Source organism: Phocoena sinus, chromosome 8, assembly GCF_008692025.1.
Source record: "Phocoena sinus isolate mPhoSin1 chromosome 8, mPhoSin1.pri, whole genome shotgun sequence".
Taxonomy (NCBI): Eukaryota; Metazoa; Chordata; class Mammalia; order Artiodactyla; family Phocoenidae; genus Phocoena; species Phocoena sinus.
In genome coordinates this window covers 44,135,609-44,158,974 of record NC_045770.1, presented here as the reverse complement: position 1 = coordinate 44,158,974, position 23,366 = coordinate 44,135,609, and the positions used below count along the sequence as shown (strand labels likewise).

Below are 23,366 nucleotides of genomic sequence, written 5' to 3'. Positions count from 1 at the left end.
GTCTAATGATATTAGTATTATTACTTCATAAATTATTTATGTATTTGTGTTCCATATGTTTCTATAATTGTACATCATGAATATTCTTAGGAATGCATGGAATATTTGCTGTTCATTGAAAAGAAGCATTTAAGCTCATACTGAATTATCCTTCTGCCAGATGGCACCCCTGGTGTTCAAACATTTGTGACCTTCTTTGCTCTCTTATTTCACTTACAGACATTACCTTTGATTTTTCTTACCTTTTTAGTAGAGGCTCTAGGTACTTAACTACCCATAAGTATGTGTTAGTCCTTTGCCTCCAAACTCTCCAACAAAAAATCCTCTAATTTCTCTGACTAAAAAAAGTGCAACACTTTCATATAAATCCTTCTATGCACAAGGTTTTTTTCCTGTCACTCACCTTCTCAAACGGCAACAGAGACTCTCATTACATATGGAATAAATGCAAACACCTTAGGCTGACACCCATCGATTTTTCCTCTTTTGTTCCCGTGAGCTCACTGTCCTCACTACTCGTTTTTTTAATCCATATGTCCCAAAGTAACCTATTCATTTTTCTCATCATATGTTCTGGAGAAGAGATGAAGACCAGGAGATATGCAGGCCAGGTGTGGGTATTGATAAAATGACAAATGTCCTATTAGTGATCCAAGATGAACAATGAGGTTCTTAGTGATTTCTATTAACAGGGACTCTTAGAGCCAGCAAGGTAAATAAAGTTGATTAATGGAATTATAGCCTTTGTGTAACTGTGAATGCAGGTATCTCTAGGTTGTGTTGTAAGCTGTTAGGTGAAGGAATAATTCCATAACTTCTCTGAGTTCCCATCAAACCAATACCAATACCAATTCCTTGAGAGTCTGAAAATGTAGGAGCTGTGTCTGAAGGGCAATATGCCAAAATGGTAGTAATATCCTTTTGTCTAGAGGAAAGAGTTATCATTCCAAATAAAGGAGTTCTCCGTCTGTACAGGTAATAGAAGTATGAAGGACTTGCCACTGTAACCGTCAGTATCAGGGGAATCCTATCATGGTTGGGGGAAAGCAGTAAAGCTGCTAACATCATACTGAAAGGTGATGCTTATGGCAAAAAAGATATGGTATTAAAAGCGTAATTTACAGAGGATGTTGGAAACCAGAGTATTGTCTGGTGCTCATGATAGGACTGTTGGGTCAGTGAAGTTGTATTTATACTAATTATGCCCACCTTGAACTTACTGTTATTACCACGAATGATGACTTTTACTCTAAAGTACCTAAAAACTACTTTCCACATCAGATACGGGTCCTAGCACCTTGACTAAAGATACAAAATATATATACAAGTGGTATAAATCCCCCCCTAAACGTTGCTTATAGGAAGGGCTCTGCCTTTTGCAACCTTTTATCTCCCATTTTTACCATATATACTGCCTGTACTTGCCTGCACGGGGAGATACTCAATAACTATTCATTGAATATGTATAATATATATTCTCCTTGTCCCCAGGGGACAGATTCTAGAATCCTTCTGGGATAGTTACTTATCAGATATTTATTGAGTACAAACTGTATACAGGTGCTATTCTAGGTTTTATGAATATAGCAGTGAACAGATTGAGCTTTCATTTCTAATAGATAATGCCACAGGTTTTTCCACTCAAAAGCTCTTTTCCAACATTCTTTTTCTTTTCCTGACTAAATTGGAAAATGTGCAAGTCACACAGGTTTCCTCAGTGTGTGTTTGCCCAACACACAATTGGAAGCACTTATGCAAAGCACTGAGTGCAGCAAATCTGAGTTTGATTCCTGCTGCTACATTTATTAACTACATGAACTGTAGAAAGTTTTAAATTCCTGCTTGCTTGGGCAAGTATCATAACCATTTTGTGCTTCAGTTTTCTCATCTGTAAAATAGGGATAACAGCAGAACATTCCTCATAGAATTATTCTGAGGATTAAATGAGTTCCTATATAGGAGTACTAAGAATGGTCCCTGACATATAGTGAGTGTTATATGAACTAACGCTCACTACTGCTACTATTACTAATACCTTTCATGCAGTACTGGTGGAGAAATAATATGATGATATATGTCAAAATCCCCAGCCTAGTACCAGATACATAGCTACCTAATAAATGGGAATCATTACTGAATTGATTAGTTGTTTTTCATCGTTTTGTGAACCTCAGAAGCATCACTCTAATGATGAATAGTAGGAAGTGATGGAAAATTTTGAACTAAAGGAAGAGAAATTTTGAATGGAAGAGAGGCAGCATAGCTGCCTGGAGAAAAGTAATAACTGTCTGCATATGTTTCACTGTTGGTCCACTGATACACTGTGATCTCCAACAGATGGAAGTAATAGATGTTGATTTATTATTATTTATTTTAATATACATACCCACTATAATTGTATTTCTACAATTCAAATCCAATCATGGTCGCTCCTTATCTAATGTACTTAGATGGCAAATTAACTGAGGATCAAGTTCAAACTACCTCCTCGTCCCCACAACCCTCCATCTTCTCGGTAGAGAGATGATCTTTCACAATCTGACCCTTCTCACCTTTCTGGTCTCACTTCCTATTGATCCTTCACTAATCTTCATTCCTTTCCGACACACCAAGCCACTTTCATCTGTCAGCTGCATCAGTGCCTAGGCTCCCTATGGGTCTGTGCTTTGAATGCAATGCCTTCCTCGTAATCTACTCATCCAGTTTAAATACCATCCCTGCTGTGAAGTTTTCCTTGACTCCAACAGTTAACTGCTTCTGCTGTAATCCCATAGGTTTTAAACACAAGCCCCCAAGAGCATTGTTTACCTTGCTTTGAAATTGTACGTATCTCTTTATCATGACATGGAGTGAGATCCATGAGGGTAGAAACCATTCTTATCCATCCTTGGAGCTTGACATGTAGTGGCTTCAAGATGGAATATTTAATGCAATAATTAAATGGGCAACATAGTGAAGGGAACAAGGTAAGCTTTCTTATCATCACTTCACAGGTAAGAACACTGAGAATTTGAAGGTCAGTCAGTAACATCTACTGAGAACCAAATGAATAGGCTGCCTCCCAGTGACACTGAACCTCATCTGGGAGGGCTGGCCCTTTAAGATACCTTTTCACGGGCTTCCCTGGTGGCTTAGTGGTTGAGAGTCCGCCTGCCAATGCAGGGAACACGGGTTCGTGCCCCGGTCCGGGAAGATCCCACATGCCGCGGAGCGGCTGGGCCCGTGAGCTACGGCCGCTGAGCCTACACGTCCGGAGCCTGTGCTCTGCAACGGGAGAGGCCACAACAGTGAGAGGCCCGCGTACCGCAAAAAAAAAAAAAAACTTTTCACAAATTCACTCTGACTAGCTGTGGTCTGTCAGTGTAGCCTGGCTCATTTGATTTGAGCCAATTTCTGCCTAAAAAAAACTTTTCACAAATTCACTCTGACTAGCTGTGGTCTGTCAGTGCAGCCTGGCTCATTTGATTTGAGTCAATTTCTGCAGTCGCTCTCAATCCTGGGTGCACCTTATGATTGCATGGGAAGCACTATAGCTTGCTTTTTTTTTTTTTTTTTTTTTTGCGGTACGTGGGCCTTTCACTGCTGTGGCCTCTCCCGCCGCGGAGCACAGGCTCCGGACGCGCAGACTCAGCGGTCATGGCTCACGGGTAGCTTGCTTTTAATCCTCTCTCAAAATAGTTCCTAGTAGGGTGCCTGGCCACTCAATGATACACGTAAGTATGGGAAAAGAAAAAATAACTTCTGAAACTGCCTTTCTTTCTTAGACTTCTAGTTCATTGGTTCTTTTCGGTTCATTATCATTGATAATTTGGTTTGTACACTAAGTTCTTTCAAGTTTCATCACTAGCTTAAGTAGTTTCAATCTGGTTTTTGCTCCCTTAGCCATTCCCCAAAGACCTGTTTGCCCTTTCTTCAACTAAGCTAAGAAGTTGTAAAGTATATATTTGGAATTATAGTCAATCGAGGTTGAATTACTTAGCTGTATAACTGGCTTTTCATTTGCAGCTACTCATTCTGGACAATTTATGCTCTTAAAGTATCCACTTCTTTTAAAAGTGTTGTTTTTCAGTAAAAATTTCCAAATATTCCTTAAATGAGTTCTATCATTAGCCAGGAACATGAAGAAAAGGAATTGCTGGGACACTGTTATTTCAAACCCAGAGAAAGTCCCCAAGTTTTTTCAGTGGTCTCGGCACAAGTAGGTCATATAACTATTACCTGACTACTTCCTTTGAGACCCCAAGTTGGCTGTTGTTGACAATTATAATATGGGTTGAATTATGTCCCTGCTAAAATTCTTATGTTGAAATTCTCAGAAATTGGTTTTGTATTTGGAGATAGGGTCTTTAAAGAGTTAATTAAGTTAAAATGAGATCCTTGGGGTGGGTTCTAATCCAATATGACTGGTGTCCTTATAAGAAGAAGAAATCTGGACACAGGCAGGTACAGAGGGAAGACCCTGTAAAGACACAGGGAGAAGAGGGTCATGAAGAAATCATGGAGAGAGACCTCAAAAGGCACCAACTCTGCCCACACCCACCTTGATCTTGAATTTCTAGCCTTCAGGATTGCAAGAAAATTTCTGTTGTTTAAGTCACCTGGTCTCTGGTACTATGTCATGGTAGCCCTAGAAGACTAATACATAATAGTACTTATCTGAAGGGATTCTTGTAAGTATTAAGTGAATTAATATATGTAAAACCATTTAGTATAATGTATAGAATAAAATGCTGTTATTAATATTGATATTAAAATGATACTTCCTTTGTTTTTGAGTTTTTCTTCCTTAGGATTTCCTTAAACTTTTATTCTCTACTACATTGTGTTTGCTTCTTCAAGGCTTAGGTCAAATGCTACCTCCATGAAAACATCAATCAGATTTACTGTTTCCCTCCTTTGATCATTACATTTGTCATGCTGTATTGTAATTATTTATGTGTCATTCTCCAACAGTATATGGGTTTAGCCACATGTAGCCACATATATTCTTCCTTCCAGCCCTTCTGAACCACTTGCAAGACCCCCAAAGCATACCTCTGTTTCTTCATGCTTCCTAGAACATTCCTGTTCTTTCCCTTCTATCACTTTGCCCATACTTCTGCTATTCGTTTTTTCAAAACTTAGGTTCAAGTGTCACTTAAGGTGAAGGACCTTACCTGATACCACCTGTGATGGTTAATTTTAATGTGTCGACTTGACTAGGTCATTGTACCCAGCCATTTGATCAAACATTATTCTAGATGTTTCCATGAAGGTATTTTTTGATGATATTAACATTTAAATCGGTAGATTTTGAGTAAGATAGATTATTCTCCATAATGTGGGTAGGCCTCATTCAATCCATTGAAGGCCTCAATAGGAAAAAATTGACCTGCCCAAGTAAGAAGGAATTTTGCCAGCAGATTGCCTTTGGAGTTTAACTGCAACTCTTACCTGGGTTTCCAGCCTGCTTGTCTACCTACCCTGTAGATTTTTGACTTGCCAAATTTCCACAAATGTTTGAACCTCTCTCTGTCTCTTTCTCTGTTTCTCTCTGTGTCTTTCTCTCTCTGTCTGTTTGTTTTTCTTTCTCTCCCTTAATCTGTAAACACAATCACACACACACACACACACACACACACATCCTGTTGGTTCTGTTTTCCTGGAGAACTCTGAGTGATACACCGCCCATCCCCTACTGAGTCAGACGCTATCTCCTCTCTCCCTCTTTCTCGGTTCTACCAAGATGCAAGTCATTAATGCCACTGCTTCTCCCATGGCACTCACACTATACTGTGCTGTGTGATTGACCAGACTGCAACTCTCTTGAGGACTGGGACAAGTCTTCATACGATTTTGTATTTCCAGCTCCTGGCAAAATGCTTATTATTAATATATGCCAGACACTGTGCTAACTGGTGTGGGCCAGAGAGTAACACCACCTATAGATATATCCAACTCAAAATCGTCAGCATCTCTTGGATTTCTCCTTCTCTCAGTTCTAACAGTTAACCGCTAAGTAAATGATTCTTTACTATTTAATTCACATTCTCTTTGAGAATTTGATAAAAATGTGGGCTCTCTCCCGAGAAGACTACACAATTCTCATAAATTTTACATATTTTTGAACTACCCGAATCTAGCACTCTCGTTAGTGAGTAGGCACTGTGATGGACATTTGGTTTGCAGTGATCAATAAGACAACATCATTGTTCTCAATAGGTTCCCCATATACTGTTGGAGAATGACACATAATCACATAATTGCAATACAGCATGACAAATGTAATGATCAAAGGAGGGAAACAGTAAATCTGATTGATGTTTTCATGGAGGTAGCATTTGACCTAAGCCTTGAAGAAGCAAACACAATGTAGTAGAGAATAAAAGTTTAAGGAAATCCTAAGGAAGAAAAACTCAAAAACAAAGGAAGTATCATTTTAATATTAATAACAGTATTTTATTCTATACATTATACTAAATGGTTTTACATATATTAATTCACTTAATACTTACAAGAATCCCTTCAGATAAGTACTATTATGTATTAGTCTTCTAGGGCTACCATGACATAGTACCAGAGACTAGGTGGCTTAAACAACAGAAATTTTCCTGCAATCCTGAAGGCTAGAAATTCAAGATCAAGGTGGGTGTGGGCAGAGTTGGTGCCTTTTGAGGTCTCTCTCCATGATTTCTTCATGACCCTCTTCTCCCTGTGTCTTTACAGGGTCTTCCCTCTGTACCTGCCTGTGTCCAAATTTCTTCTTCTTATAAGGACACCAGTCATATTGGATTAGAACCCACCCCAAGGATCTCATTTTAACTTAATTAACTCTTTAAAGACCCTATCTCCAAATACAAAATCAATTTCTGAGAACTTCAACATATGAACTTTGGTGGGGGGGACATAATTCAACCCAGATTATAATTGCCATTTTACTGATAAGGAAACTGAAGCACAAAAAAGATTAAGTAGTTTGCCCAAGTTTGCACAGCTGCTGAGTATCACAACCCAAACCTGAATCCAAGCAATCTAGCTTCAGAATCTATGGAGCTAACCTCTACAATTTATTCACTCTCTGTTTATATAATTTCTTTAAAAATGAGAAATAAAATTCATTGACATATTTGTTTGTTAAGACAACTCCACCCTGCTTGTGGTACACCAAAATTCCCAAGGAGCAGAAATCTTAAACCTCTGCTCTAAGGGAATTAAAGTGGGCTCTTCATACTAAACTGCAGAAATGATGGTTTCTGATGTGCGCAAGAATAACAGCGACAGTTAACCACTGTTGGGTGCTTACTTACTGTGTGTTGGCACTGTCCTGGGGGTATTGTACACTTAATCTCAGTTATATCTCATGGCACTTTGAAGTTTGTTATTATCCACATTTTGCAGATGAATAAACTGAGGCTCACACGGATTATCCTCTCACCCCTCACAAACCAATACCAGAAATGTATCCAGGTTTCTCAAGATGAAGTTTTATGTTTCTGGCTTCTTTCTGTGCCCTCAAATCCCAGGGCAAAAATTAAGACTCGTTATTAAACCTTTGCTTAGAGCAGGTTGAAGGTGGATTTTGCCCTTTTGTCTGCATATCCTGCAGGGCTGTCCTATGTTCACAGCAAGTACTGTACCTCTTCCCTCAGCTCCTCTCCCCCACACGCCTGCTGTGAATGTCAGCTGCCTAGATAAGACTCAGCACTTTCAGAGTCACTTCATGGGTGCTCACTGGCCTCCCTCAGGAGGAATTCTAAACTGGTCCTCATGCGTAGGTCAAGGCCTAGACCCAGAATCCCATGTAGAGGCCATTCTCTTTGGTCCCCTTCTCTGTTGCCCCTTGTTACCTACTAAGCTTGTGCTGGTCTATGGGTCCTCATGGCCTCTGGAGGGAAGTAAAAAGGGTTTCAGTTCCACAAAGAAAAATCACAAGTCTTTAGACTAGCGATGTTAATATTTCACAACTCTGCATTTATCTCTTCTCTGCACTTGAGAGATTTTATAATTGAATGTTCATTTCTCAGGTAAAGTAAAATGACAAAGGATGCCTAGTTCCCACTTATGTGCATGGCTCTAAAATGCTTGGAGAAGAACATTAATGCTCTGTCCATCTTTTTGCTTTAAGTACTAATTGCTAATGTTTTGCTTATAAGTGGAAGAGTCTTTAACTTGGAATAGAACACCTGGGCTCTGGCCCTAGCTCTGCAAGCTGGGTATAATGGTAAAACTCACAGAAATCTGACATGAAATGCCAGATTTTCTACTGCATTCTAGTTGAGTGAGCATTGGCAAACTTTCAGTTCTTTGACTCAATATTCTCTTCTGTAAAATGGGATCAATAAACTAGTTACCTCCTTGATTTGCTGAGGCTTAAATCAATAAGCAAGATACATCAAGAGGTCGCGTTACAGAAATTGCTTCATTATGAACACATTCTCCTGGGTTAGATTATTAACTCAAAAGAGCAGCACCAATTATCATGTAAATATTGCAACTATGTGCTATGCACAGAGAAAAGGAAGATAAAGAAGATGTGGTTTCTTAGCTAGTTGGTAGCACTGATATTCTCCAATGTACTTGTGAACAATGTCTCTGCCCCAGTTTGGGTTTGTTCCTCCCACAGTGAAAGAAAACAGGATGATGTGAGATAATTTCTGAAGTAAGTGGAGTGTTTAATTGATGTTCTAACATTTGTTTTTCTGTACCTTTCCAGCCCTGTTGACAAACCCTGCCCTCAGATACAAGGCTTAGTCAGAGAGTAACAGAAGTATTCAGGACCCACTCAGGGAGAATAAGGAAGGAGAAAACAGAATCACAGGCAGGGACAACTGCAGTGTCAGAGGATGAAGCCCAGGTACATCAGCCAGAAGATCTGGGTTCTCATCTACCTCAAGCGCCTTACCAACTTGTTCACTGTTTCCTTTTTTCTGTTGTTATTATTATTATTCCACTTTAACCAGAAAATGTGGAGTCTTCTGTGACATCTCACCACTGAGCTGTACTACTTGGACAGCCACACATCATCTTTTTACCTGGATATAATTTTCTCGCTGATTTCTTCATCCCTTGTTCCCTGCACATCAATTCTGGCTGTCCTTCAGTCCCTTCTCCATAGTGCAATGTGTGTACTCTTTAAAAAAGTTATCTGTTCATGTTATCTCTTGCGATCACAGATATAAACAGTGACTTCCTATTGCTCTTAGGAAAAATTAAAAATATTTCTCACATGTTCTCAACTGCCCTTCTTGATTTGGCCCCCATTTCCTCTCTAGCTTCATCTCAAACGGTTCTCTCCATAGATACATCAGTCATTTGTTTACATTTTCTGGCTGGACAGATAGTTTTATTCCAAAGACATAGATCAGTGGAGAAGTGTAGCATGAGGAAGGGATGTTAGTATTGTGATTTTTGAAGATACTGTGTGCTGTGCTTGAAGATTCTTTTGAGGCATTTCAATAGGGATGCCACTCAGACAGCTGGGTATTTGGACCGAGATTTCAGAGCAAGATTTACTCTGTCACTGTAAGTTGAGAAGCCATCAGCCTGTAGATAATAAGTGAAGCTATGGGAGTAGTGAGACAGATGAGAGAATCTGACCTCCCATCAAAAGCCCTTGCAAATTCTATTATTTTTTCAGAAACACTCTTATACCACTTCTCTAAATACTCCTTCAACACCATCAAAGGCTGCAGAATCAATGAGGCCTCCTCACTAAATTGTATTACCATGTTGCTTCATTCTATACTATTTGCCAGTCTGTAATTACAGATGCATTTCTGAAATTACTGGTTAGTATCTATCTCCATCAATAGAGCTACGTACCACAAGGACAGAGAAATACATCAATACCTGGCAGAGAACCAGTTTATTATAGGTGCTCATAATATGTGTATTTAACTATTTATGAAATGGTCGAATAAACGAATGAAAAAGAATTCTATAGTATTTGTGCATTTTTTACTGTAGCAGTGAATGTACTAAATCAACTCAGTTCCCTAATATCCAACTGCATTAGGCTTCTTTGTTAGCTGTTCTGTTTTTAAAAAGAAATTTTAAGAATAATTTTTATTTACATAAATGTTGCAGAGTTTGCATATACCCCACATCCAGTTTCCCCTATTCTTAACAATTTACTTCAGTATGGAAAGTTTGTCACAATTAATGAAACAATATTGATACATTATTATTAACCACAATCTGTACTTTAAGATAACTTCATTGCTATCTAATATCTTTTTGTGTTTCAAGATCCCATCCAGGATGTCATATTACATTTAGCTATCATGTCTCCTTAGGCTCCTTCTTGGCTATGGCAATTTTTCAAATTTTCCTTGTTTTTGATGACCTTGACAGTTTTGAGGAGTACTGCTCAGGTATTTAATAGAATGCCCCTCTATTCGAATTCGTCTGAGGTTTTCTCTTGCAGACTGAAATTACATGTTTTGGGGAGGAAGACGAGAGAGGTAAAGCACTATTCTCTTCACATAATATCAAGGGAACATGCTATCAACGTGGCTTACCATTGCTGACGTTAACCTTGATCACTTGGCAGTTGTCATATTTCTCAGGTTTCTCAAACTTCTAAATGATTCTACCACCCATCCATATTGTGCTCCTTGGAGGAAAGTTACTATGCACAGCCCACACAAAAGGAGTAGAGAGTTGTGTCTTGCTGTTTTATGTACTCAGTGTGTCTACCTAATTATACTAGAGCTCTGTTGGTATCATGGTAAAGTATAGGGGAAGAAAGTGTTCTACAATATTCTGATTAAATTTCAGTCTTTTAGTTGGCCAGTGTCTTGGGGCTGTGACCCTCATAAGTGTTTCTCCAATGGTATAGCTTTTTGGTTTCTTTTCCCCCTCTGTCCTCTACTCCTTTTTCCAGTTGTAGCATTCCCAATCTATTTCCTTGAAGCCCTGACCCATGGCCTATGTTTTATTTCCCCTTAGGTGAGACAGGAAGGCTGAAAGGGACTGGACTGAGAGGAATTCCCTTCCTCCTACCGGGATAAGTCTCTGGTAGTTATTTCCTCTGGATTAAAGGGCTTTGGTGTGGAGAAGACTCTGGGCATATTTCACAGTGGTCACTCTCTCCCTCCCCGTACAGAGCCAGGAGAGGATCTTTCTCAGGTCTTCATTGTGAAAATCTGGCAGAGTTCTTGGAGGTAAAAGCCCCAAATGTGTGGGAATATCCCCCTAAGACTATGGCTCCCAGCAGTTTCTCACATCACAAGTTGTCTGTACTCAACCTTCAGCCATTCATCAAAGTATTTAAGTTTATGGATCCAGCTGTTTCTCCTCTTGGTTAGCAAAGTTCAGTTGAGTTCCTCTGGTTGCATTTATCTCTACAGTTTTGGGGGAAGCAGTTTGCCCAGTTCTCTCATGGGTCCAAGAAAAGTTGTTGATTTTCTACTTGTCCAGCTTTGTCTTGTTGTAAGGATGGGTGTGACCAGACGTCCACGTTACTTTCGTACATAAAACACATCCCTTCTTGTTTCCATCTGTGATCATCTTAACTTTTTTCTAAATCCTCTGTTGTGCATTTCATTGTTGCTCAGACTTCTAGAAAACCATCTAAATACAGTTTAAATGAATCTTTGGTAAGAAGATAACTTTCTTCCCAAAATGTCAGTGTGATTATCCAAGTTAAACATTAGTATTCTGATGTGAGCCATTCTAGACATGGTTCGATGAAATTAACTGAAGATGAGACCCACTGATGAAGAATTTAAGCAAGATTAATACCTTCATTTTAAAAGGTTGGTAAGGTGAGTAAGCACATTAATGGTTTCATCCATTACATCTTTTGGTGCTGAGAATTGATGTCCTTGTCCTACCTAGGTAAAGAATTTTTACTTCTTGGCAGAAATAAGATTATTGATAAATTGAACCAAAGGGGTAATTTTTCTCAATTAACGAAAATGGACAGTGTTTGCATCAAGCTCTTATCTAGTAGCTCATTGTATATTGGGCTATTTCTAAGTCAGTCAAAGTTTAATAGGGATGGGGAAGAGATTAATTATCAGAGGGTCTCCTTCTCATTAAAAAATAGGTTTGGGCTTCCCTGGTGGCACAGTGGTTGGGAGTCTGCCTGCCGATGCAGGGGACACGCACAGGTTCGTGCCCCGGTCCGGGAGGATCCCACTTGCCGCGGGGTGGCTGGGCCCATGAGCCATGGCCGCTGAGCCAACGCGTCCGGAGCCTGTGCTCCGTAACGGGAGAGGCCACAACAGTGAGAGGCCCGCGTACCGCAAAAAAAAAAAAGATGTTTATCACTTGAAAACTGGTGAACATTGTTTAAATATCATTTAAACATTGTTTAGTACAAATAAAATGTCTTATAAAATATTGTCTATAATAAAATTCTCTTTTATTAAAATATGTATTTAATGTTATACTTGTATATTTTAAAAACTGCGACAAAAATATGGAGCAAGTACATATGATTTTTTTCTTTTCTCCTTTTTGCTTGTTTATATTTTCTGAATTGTATATAATGAACAAGTAATGCTTTCATGAAAAGAAGAAAACTATAGATGTTAAAATAAAAAGAATAATTCATAAAATTATAGGACTTGAATAGACTTAAGCCAGTTCCTAATTTCTTCAGTTGAGGAAATGGAGGTACACACACAAAAAAACAATCTTCTTGAATCCTCTGTTTCCCCATTTCTGCTTAAAGAAGAATAACCATTTTTAAAGAACCAGCTCAAATATACATGGCTTTGGCATTTCTATGCATGTCTCATGTCTCTCACCATTTGTAGAATTCTTCCAGTATAACTTGAATCATGAGTAGAAGGAAGAAAAGGAAGAAATGCTATGGGGATGAGGATGGCTTCTGTTTACCACCTGTCCAACACTTAACCATATATCTTACTTATGTTATTTTAATTAACCAGTTTTTAATTTTTTTACTTACAATGTTTCCAGTGTAAAACAATTCATTTGTACATATATACGTATATATGTACATATATACATATTCTTTTTCAGATTTTTTTCTATTATAGGTTATTACAAGACATTGAATATAGTCCCCTGTGCTATACAGTAGGTCCTTGTTGTTTATCTCTTTTATATATAGTAGTGTATATCTGTTAATCCCAAATTCCAATTTTATCCCTCCCCTCCCTTTCCCTTTGGTAACCACAAGTTTTTTCTATGTCTCTGAGTCTATTTCTGTTTTATAAATAAGTTCATTTGTGTTGTAGTTTAGATTCCACATGTAAGTGATATCATATTTTATTTGTTGTCTGACTTACTTCACTTAGTATGATAATCTCTAGGTCCATCCGTGTTGCTGCAAATGGCATTATTTTGTTCTTTTTATGGCTAAATAATATTCCACTGTATATACATACAATATCTTCTTTATTCATCTGTCAAAGGACATTTATGTTGCTTAATTAATCCTTACAATACCTTCAAGACATAAATACTACTCCCATTTTGCAGATGAATAAAAGGAAAATTAAACAGGTTAAGACCTTTTACAAGTTTCCTTTGTCACAACCCACAGAATTCAGGTTTTTGCACAGGTTCAAGTTTCTCTAAAACTTAACGTATAGTAAGTACTCAGTAAACATATTTAATAATTGAGCTATTTAGGGACCATTTGGTATTCAGGGACCAGATTTGCAGTGTTTATCAGCAGCCTGCTGATCTCTCAGTTTATTCACAATTAAAAACAACTTTGACCACAACTAGTATTTGAAGTCCAGATTCTCTAAGCAAATAGAGTTGCTTTGCATCACAGAAAAAGTGATCACCACTGCTGCCATCTGGCTTCCTTGTTCTCTTCTTTATTGTACTTGGAAAGGTTTTCTCAAAAAAATTATTTGTTTGCTTGAAGTACTATCACTTTCTGTTTTAGACCCATCGTCTCGACCATGCACTAACCTTTTATCTCTGAGCTTCAGTTCTAGAGCTAAACAACAGTAGCTTATATATCTAGCACTTTCATAAAAATTATCACATTGGATAATTTGGAAACAGATAGGACAGATATTATTACTTTCATTTTAAGGATGAGAAGGCTAAGTCTTCAAGTGGTTCAGTGATTGGCTTATGAGCTTATGCAACTGATACAGCTCTTAAACCACAGATCTAGGACTCAAGGGGAGTTCTCTGACTCCAAATATAGTATTCTTCCCTCTATGTTATATGTTCTGATAACACAAAGCCATTCTCTTTATCGCACCTTTAATGATCCACTATAAATTCTGCTGTAGCTTAGTTCTGCTTCCATTCTTACTAGACTTTTTCGATCCCATAATTTTTTAGCTTTTGTTCCAGTTAGAGTTTTTAATTGCATGCAGCAGAAACTCACTCTGGCTGATTCAACAGGAAACAAATTTGCTGAAAGGGTATCGGATAGGTGAGGAGATCATGGAGAAGCAGGTTGAGAAACAGATGGGAACAAGGGAGGAGGGCAGCAGTCAATCATCTGCCAAAACCATGCTCTAGAACAGGGGTCCCCAACCCCCAGTTGGAACTGGGCCACACAGCAGGAGGTGAGAGGCGGACAAGCAAGCGAAACTTCATCTGGGTCTCCGCATTGCTCCCCATGGCTCACATTACTGCTTGAACCACCCATCCCCCCGCCCTCTCCCCCCAACCCATCCCATCCGTGGAAAAATTGTCTTTCACAAAACCAATCCCCAGTACCAAAAAGTTTGGGGACCGCTGCTCTAGAACACATGGTACCCCTGGACACCTTTACTAATACCTCTGGCCTCGCTGCCCTTAAAAACAGGATGTTGGTTTTCCATTGTTCTTGCTTCTTTGTGTCAGTGTCTCCTGTTTCAAAGTCTTGGATGGGTATGTCTGATTGGCTGAGTATTGATCATGTGGTCATACTCTAGCTTCCAGGGAAGTTTGGAAACCACAAGTTTCCAAGTAAGTATTTTTAGCCTCTATCATGGAAGGTGAGCTCTTTCTCCCACCAAGATTCATTAAGCATACACTGCACCAAACATAACAAGGAGGTTGAAATAATTGAAAGTCCCCTACCATGACCAAAGAATGGCCAAATTCTAATACTGATTCCAATTTAGTTTTGCAAGTTCTTTCTTTAGGTGAACTTTCTTTGAGATAAGAGACATATTTAATTTACAACTATGTCTCAATTGTCACTCAACCAGTAATTACACTTGCTCTGCAGCATTCTGAAGGGTCTAAACTTGTCATGTAGGTTTCATTTATCTTCTAAGAAATTTCTCTTTCAAAATTATCCTCTAATATTTCTCTCAAATGAATGAGTTTCATCAGGGCCTGACAGCATGAACTGGTGACTTACAAAATATTTTCAAAGTGTGAAAACTATATTTGGCATCTTTCCACAGCTTTAGGTTTTAAGATATGCCTTGTTATTTTACTTCAAGAATTCCAAATATTTCTTTTGCTAACAATATGTTTCTGACATTGAATCATCCTTTCCTCTGCAGTATTTTTGAACAGTGGCTTCGAAGGCACCGTCCTCTTCAAGAAGTTTATCCAGAAGCCTATGCACCCATTGGGCACAACCGGGAATCCTACATGGTTCCTTTTATACCTCTCTACAGAAATGGTGATTTCTTTATTTCATCCAGAGATCTGGGTTATGACTATAGCTACCTACAAGATTCAGGTAAGGCTCAGGTTCTTTCATGGGAATTGCTGAGTCTAGTGTGACCAATGTCTTTTGAGAGAGTGCAAAACCTTATGTTTTTACATTATCCCCAAATTATTTAAATTGGGAAAACACATTACGATCCTTAACTCATCACTGATTTATTATTCCATGGATCAAGTTGCAAGAATCTTTAAATTTCTGTCCTTTCTGCTTAATATAGAGCATTTTGCATATGGCAACCATGGGAAGAGCACTAAAATTAAAATCAGAAAAAAAAATGGGTGTGAGACGTGACACTATAAACTGACTTTTGTGTGACCTTGGGAAATTTGACTTCAGTTCCTTGAATCTCAGTTTCTTAACCTTAAATATTAGGAATAGAATACCTCAAAGAGATATTTGGTAATTAAATGCATTAAGAGCCTAGGGCAGTCAGCACAAGTTAAACATCTAACAGTTTTTGAAATCATCTTTGGGAACTTCCTGCTAGGGTTACCAAGAAAATTTGTGAACATTTTGATGTTAAACACAGGTAATAATAATAATGATAATAGCTATTATAATAATAATTGCTCTGACTATGATTAAGTCTAGGATTGTAATTAGATCTAGGCTTTAAATAATCTTCCTTAGTAGTAGTATGTCAATATCTTTTTGATAAATACAGAACAGGTAGTAATGTCTCCCCCTACCTGTGAGCTTGCTACAGATCATACATGCATTACTAATCAATCATATATTAGGGAAAGTATTATTATCCCTAGAATGAGGTAAGGACACTGATGCTAAGATAATTTAAATGACTTTCCCAATAGCAAACGCCAGTATGTGGAAGAGCCAGATTTCAACACTACAGGGTCCTCTCCACTGCAACACAAAATGGTCAACAGCTAAAAAAACGGTTAAACAACACAGAGTTTGTGGATACGAGATAGTCGACAAGCACTGATGTTTCATTATATTCGTTGATAATTCATGGAAACATAAACAGATTAGTAAAATAAAATGAACAAATGAATGACATTTACCAATTTCCTACGTCTTGTTAAACTTTAGTGACACATAAATGAATGACATACCTCCAGACCTCAAGGAGCATTAAATTAAATTCAGTATGGAAGTCAGACAGTTGTGCAAAAAAGTGTGAAACATCAGGCTGAGTTAAGTGCAATAAAGGAGTCATAAACCGAATCTTATAAGAGCACAGAGGAGAAAGCAATGACTTCAGAGTAGTTCAACCTAAAAAGACAAGACAAGGCCTTGAAGGATGAACAGGCAGGTAGCAGATAGAAAAGGGTAGGGAATATTCTAAACTAATAGAATAACAAAAATAGAGGTGTAAAGTGTACTCTGTATTTCTGAGCTGCTAAATTCTCCTATTTGAGTAGTATGAGCAATGAAAAATTACACTGAGGAGATAAATTGAGTTATTTCATAATAGCTAATATATTATGGATCTTTTCATGTTCCAGGAACTCTTCTGGGTATGCTGTGTGCATTATTTCCTTTAATTTTCATAATTACCCTGTGAAGTAAGCACTATTATTTCTTTTTCCTGATCATAGATGAGAAAACAGAGGCTTAAAGAATATAAATAACTTGTCCTGGGCCATCTAGCTAGTATGTGGCATAGCAGAACCACATTTTAAGGCCAACAGTAGAAACTGTATTTTATCAACTTTTTCCTGCCCTTGGGGGAACCATTAGTTGGACAGATTTGGGTTCGATACCTGTTTTGCTTTATCTGAAGACCATAGCCAGTGGAAGGAATACTAAAATGGCTGGTAGAGGAGATGAGTTCTTTGAAAACCTGGAGATCACTAAGAACAGAGGATTTTGCAGAGGGTGGAGGTATGGTAAGGGAAGGGGCTCCCAGTGAGTCAAAAAGAGGGGCAGTCTCAAGTAAAGTGCTTTTCCCTCCTTCTAAAAACACCCACAGTACATAAAGAAAGGAGAATATTGGTAATGGTTTTTCAAAGAGTCACCACCAGGATTTTATAATTTCCATTTTCAGAACATAACAGACTCTTTCACGGGCTCTTGCTTTTATTACACTATTCTCTCTGGCTAAATTCTGATCCATATCCATTTGTCACACTCTCAGATATGAAATCATTGTATACATATACAGAGTCATGTTTAATCACTCCTTTAATAGAGTTACATGGTAATTTTTCTACATATGAATCTTTCCCCCCGCTACCTTGGCTGTGAGCCCTACAAAATCAGAACTGATACCTTGCAAGCTTCTCCAGTCTTCTCCAAATGGTATCCGGTATGGGGCTAAACCAACGAATTCACTTGAATGCAAGTGATATTTATCATGAAGGATGGTGTCTCTTAACCAATACATATAAGTAAAGCTTGCTAGAAAAATGTCACACTTCTTAATACTCAGGTCATTTCTAGATTTAAAAAAAAAAATTTAACATCTTTATTGGAGTATAATTGCTTTACAATGGTGTGTTAGTTTCTGCTTTATAACAAAGTGAATCAGCCATACATATACATATATCCCCATATCTCTTCCCTCTTGCGTCTCCCTCCCACCCTCCCTATCCCACCCCTCTGAGTGGTCACAAAGCACAGAGCTGATCTCCCTGTGCTATGCGGCTGCTTCCCACCAGCTATCTAGTTTACATTTGGTAGTATATATAAGTCCATGCCACTCTCTCACTTCATCCCAGCCTACACTTCCCCCTCCCCGTGTCCTCAAGTCCATTCTCTACATCTGCATCTTTATTCCTGTCCTGCCCCTAGGTTCTTCAGAACCTTTTTTTTCCTTAAGATTCCATATATATGTGTTAACATTCAGTATTTATTTTTCTCTTTCTGACTTACTTCACTCTGTATGACAGTCTCTAGGTCCATCCACCTCACTACAAATAACTCAATTTTGTTTCTTTTGATGGCTGAGTAATATTCCATTGTATATATGTGCCACATCTTCTCTATCCATTCATCTGTTGATGGACACTTAGGTTGCTTCCATGACCTGGCTATTGTAAATAGTGCTGCAGTGAACACTGTGGTACATGACTCTTTTTGAATTATGGTTTTCTCAGGGTATATGCCCAGTAGTGGGATTGCTGGGTCTTATGGTAGTTCTATTTTTAGTTTTTTAAGGAACCTCCATACTGTTCTCCATAGTGGCTGTATCAATTTATATTCCCACCAACAGTTCAAGAGGGTTCCCTTTTCTCCATACCCTCTCCAGCATTTATTGTTTGTAGATTTTTTGATGATGGCCATTCTGACTGGTGTGAGGTGATACCTCATTGTAGTTTTGATTTGCATTTTTAGATATTTTTAACATATTTCAAGTCTTCTATTGCACTAGATATTTTCTAGGTGATTTTATTGGTTTATTTATTCTTTCTGCATACATATGTTTAGTAAATACCTTGTTCAAGGCATTCTTTTAGATACTGTGGATACAGTGGTAAACAATGTAGTCTCCTTCTTCACAGTGCTTACATCCTAATGAAAGAGAAAGACCTTAAACCACTACTTACCTAATGACTCGTTTGTTTAGAGATGTGCATATCTCTAGGGGTCAATGAAGTGACATTTCAGAGAATATCAGTAACAGGAAGAATTAATTAGTTGAAAAGGAGGTCTTGATTATGAATTTTGGCCATATTGCTACGATAACAGAGCCATTAATGAATTTTAAACAAATCAGGATCAAATTTAAGTTTTCGTAAGATTACAGTTGCTGCAGCTTGTAGGAAGGTTTTTTTTTCAATTTTATTTTATTGAAATATAGTTGATTTACAATGTTGTGTTAATTTCTGCTGTACAGCAAAGTGATTCAGTTATACATTCTTTTTCATATTCTTTTCCACTATGGTTTATCACAGGATATTGAATAGAGTTCCCTGTGCTATATAGCAGGACCTTGTTGTTTATCCATTCTATATATAATAGTTTGCGTCTGCTTATCCCAAACTCCCAATCCATCCCTCCCCCACCTCCCCCACTTCTCCCTTGGCAACCACAAGTCTGTCCTCTATGTTAAAGACATAATGTTGAGCCAAAGAAACCAGACATCATAGAATATATACTGATGATTATGTTCATATAAAATCTAAAAAGATGCAAGCTTTGTGTCAGTTGCAAAGCACATTCAGGGAGGCCAGTGAAAATGCTATTACGAGTATCCAGGGGAGAGGCGAAGGAAGTTGGAATTGCAGTGGTGGTAAGAGGCAAGGCAGAAAGGACAAAAAAAATGTGATATTATTTTGAAAACAAAATTTATGGAACTTGGAAAATGATTACATATAATAGGTGAGAAAGAAGGAGATATTAGAGTTGCCCTTAAGCTTTCTGGCCTGTGCAAATGATGAATGGTGATTGAATTCATTGAGATAGAAACAATAAGAGCAGGGCCAGACATGGAGTGAGTCTCATGGTGGTATCTGTTACACAGTGAAATGGGGTGAATGGCACATCAGGGTAAATATATCTCTGAGGCAGTTGGATAGCCTTGAGCCTCAGAAAAGATTCTGCCTGCAGATACTAATGTGAGAGACATCAGCATATAAATTGTTGTCTTTGCCAATCTTTACAATCTTGCGTAGTAGTGATTTTATTCTGTTTTACAGGTAAGTAGATTGAGAACAGAAAGATAAAGTGACAAATTCTAAGTCACAAAGCTCGTAAGTGGCAAATATAGAATCCCAAATGAATTCTCTCTCCATGACTCCACAGAAGAGAGGGTTCTCTTTATACTTGCCTTGTACACAAATGTTCCACCTCGTTGTCCCTTCCCTAGTGTCCCAAATGGGTACTTTTTACTGAAAAGGCAACAAAAACCACTGGAGGAGAAAAGGGAAAGAAGGCTCAAAGAGTCACATTAGGGGATTAAAGGTATTTATTTATAGTTAAATTTTTAAAAATAAAATTGATTCAAAATGTTTTATCTATTTAGAGTCCTTTTCGTATAGCTGTGAGCTTATGCCACTAATTTTAGAGAAGTTTTGCTTTAAAATAAGCAACAGCAATTGCTTATTTTCTATTTTATGAATTATTCTGTTGCTCCTTCTGTTGTACTCTCAAGGAGTTTAAAATGTATCTTTCATTCTTCTAGTCATTCATTTATTCATTCATACGGCAATGTTTACTGAGACACAATGCCAGAATAGAGTAAGCTAAACTTTAAGCTAAGTAAAAAATTCTTTAAAATTTCTTGATATAATTTAGTTCAGGCAGTTAATTGTTCATCATTTAGGCACTCACGTTTATAATTACTTAATTATTTTCCGTAAAAGGCAGCTGATGTCTTCTTGCTTTAGTCAAACATTTTCTCTCATAATTGAATTTAGTGATGTTTTTCAAAATTGAGTAGCAGGTGATTTTGTTGCATGCATAACTGATTGAAAGGTGAGACCAAAAACCTTTGGCAATGAAGGGTTGAGTCCTTGATGCTGTTGGCAAATGTAATCCTGCCTTTTGTCTGGTGTTACTTTGTGAAGAGCTTCCTTCTTCCAATATATTCCAAAAGACCTGGATATTTGATTTTAAAAATGAGAGGAGGAGGCATGTTCACAGTAACTGGAGGGTCTCATTCTGCACATGGGGTTTGATGAGGACTTGTTCACTAGTGCTTCCCTATGTGTATACACAGGTGCATACTGTTCCTTCTGCCTGGGATGGCTTGCCATCAGCATCCCACACTCAAGCCCTAATTTATTCTTCTACTCAGTGGGATGGTCTCCTGGGATGCCTCCTCTGACTCCTCAGGCAGTTATAGGAGGTCTTTTCCCCATTAACCCATTGTATCTTTTATATACTTGCATTGGAACAGCATTGCTCTTAAAATAATTTGTTTACTTGTCAGTCTCCTCTTCCAGTTATTATTTCCTTCAGTCCAGGGGCTCTGCTTACTCACCTTTCACATGCAGTTCCTGGACCACCACCTGACATTTATTGTGTCTCAGTAAACATTGCTGTATGAATGAATAAATGAATGAATAGAAGAATGAAAGATAAATAAGACATACTACTTGCTCTCAAGAGTTCATGATGAAGCCTGAAAATTAAGACATACATATAAATAATTACAACATGTAGACAATTGTGCCAAGTGTCACAAAGGAGCAATAAAAGAAAAGAGTCTGGGAATCCAGAAGAGAGAGCTGAGCAGAATCAGTGTCCAAAGCAGGTGTGAGAGAGAAAAAACTCTTACTGGAAGCTGGTTCAGTTGAAATATTGATGGAATTACTATGGAGTAAGAGGAATCGATAACAGTTATAAATTACTTTTTATGTGAAAGACATCATTCCAAAGGTTATACATACATTGCAGAGTTTAGATATTACAGGCAAACTTTCTAAGTTACAGATTTTGAATTGCTTAAATTAGGATAATGATTCCTAACTACCTCATGTGTTTGTTGTGTGGATAAATGGGCATATGGATGCGCTTTGGAAATGACAGAGCACCAAAAAAATAGAAGACTCTATGATTATTCTGAAGAGAATAGGCAACAGAAAAAAATGGGATTTTAAGTAGGTAAAAAAATAGAAAACTTTTGATATTAAGAAATAATTTAAAGATACACCATCGAGGCTCAAAAGCAAATAACTGAGGAAGACAAGTCTAAATTTCAGGTTGAAGCCATTGAGAAATACAGAGTGTTTCAAAGAAGATAGTCCATTGGTGACAGTAAAATTTAAGACAACTTGAAATGAACTGAAGTAGAGAAATAATAAGAGAAACTGGAGAGCAGAAGGACAGACAAAGAAATAGTGTTTTAAAATTGTGGAAGAATTTGAGCTGAGCCTTAAGCAATAAAGAAATCATACTTATTATGTAACCTCTACGTAATCTGCATTTTGTGAGACATTTAAAATGCACTATATGTTGAAGTGACTAATAGCAATGCAAACTAAACATTTGTAATTTCATTTTCAAATTAACCTTTAAATGTGTTAGAATGGTAACCTTATTTTTGATGAAAATAATTTTCACATTTTTAATTTCTTTATTTTAGCTTTGTTAGCTTTCATTTCTTAGATTTAAATTAATATTAATCCAAAGTTATGAATCTTTTTTATTATAATTTATTTTATAATGTTAGTTCTTTGCAATTTATTGTCCCCTCCTGATGAAGAGAAACCTAAATCTGCTCTATTGTTTCAAATTATGCTTAATGGATTCTAAGAATTTTAGAGGTATCTTAGTGACAGCTGGTAAAAGGACAGTACCAAGGACAAAAAAGGAGAAAGTAACAGGAGAAATGGGGTTTGAGCCCTGTAGCCCCACTTAAGCCAGGGAAGCTCCACTGTTATCTTCTTTGAATGAAGATTGGAATTTAATATAAAATTAATTTTTGACAAATTCTCCTGCTTTAACTGTTTTCAGTGCTTGAGTTTATGGTGATCAATAAGACTCCCACTTTACATTTCACTTCATGTTGCTACCCATTCTTTCCAAGATATTATATTAAATAAATATTAATTTTCTTTTTATATTGTTGATCTAATTTTTATGATATATGAAGCTTACATATAACTGTAATTTCAGAATATCCTAAGGTACTTTATCTTTTATTGTTGTAGGAATCTAACTAACTTTAAAAATAATTAGGACTTTTTGAAGTGCAAAAGGCAGAAACTCCATAGAAACAAGATTAGATAAAAAGATAATTTATTGGTTTACAAAATCCAAGGAAGGAATGAACATTTGAAATGTAAGAAAGACAAAAATGCAGCTGAGACTGAGGAACAGCAGGAACCAGCAAACTAAGCTCCCTAAAGATTCATTC

At 37.5% G+C, this 23,366-nt stretch overlaps 1 protein-coding gene across 1 annotated transcript in view; it reads left to right on the top strand.

Annotated features, from left to right (window-relative positions):
* The window catches only part of TYR (tyrosinase), a 108,868-nt gene that overhangs the window by 83,610 nt on the left and 1,892 nt on the right, over positions 1-23,366 (top strand). Inside the window, exon 4 of the mRNA XM_032640423.1 lies at positions 15,429-15,610. Within this exon, the coding sequence (XP_032496314.1) occupies positions 15,429-15,610 (182 nt within the window). The remainder of the gene's footprint in view (positions 1-15,428; positions 15,611-23,366) is intronic.